Source organism: Eimeria mitis, genomic scaffold (assembly GCF_000499745.2).
Source record: "Eimeria mitis Houghton genomic scaffold, Emh_scaff8430, whole genome shotgun sequence".
Taxonomy (NCBI): domain Eukaryota; phylum Apicomplexa; class Conoidasida; order Eucoccidiorida; family Eimeriidae; genus Eimeria; species Eimeria mitis.
This window is the reverse complement of record NW_013576205.1, coordinates 790-1043: the sequence shown is the minus strand read 5'-3', so window position 1 is coordinate 1043 and position 254 is coordinate 790. Positions and strand designations below refer to the sequence as shown.

Here is a 254-nt window from a genome sequence, read left to right as displayed (position 1 = left end):
CTGCAGCTGCTGGCTTCTTTGCTTGAGGAGGTGACGCAGGAGACAGCAGCAGAAGCAGAGGCCTTGCTGCTGCTGCTGCTGCTATACCCATTGCAGAGAGCACCTCCCTATACGAGGAAGCCCCCCTACAGCAGCAGCAGCAGCAATAGCAGCAGCAGCAGCAACAGCAGCAGCAGCAGCAGCAACAGCAGCAGCAGTAGCAGCAGCAGCAGCAGCAGCAGCAGCAGCAGCAGCAGCAAGGTAATCTTAGAATT

The 254-nt window shown here is 57.9% G+C and overlaps 1 protein-coding gene across 1 annotated transcript in view; it reads left to right on the top strand.

Moving 5' to 3' along the window:
* Window positions 1-254, top strand: part of EMH_0094930 (uncharacterized protein) — a gene marked incomplete at both ends in the record, with an annotated part of 1189 nt that overhangs the window by 619 nt on the left and 316 nt on the right. The window contains one exon of the mRNA XM_013502167.1: window positions 97-254. Coding sequence (XP_013357621.1) covers window positions 97-254 — 158 coding nt within the window. The remainder of the gene's footprint in view (window positions 1-96) is intronic.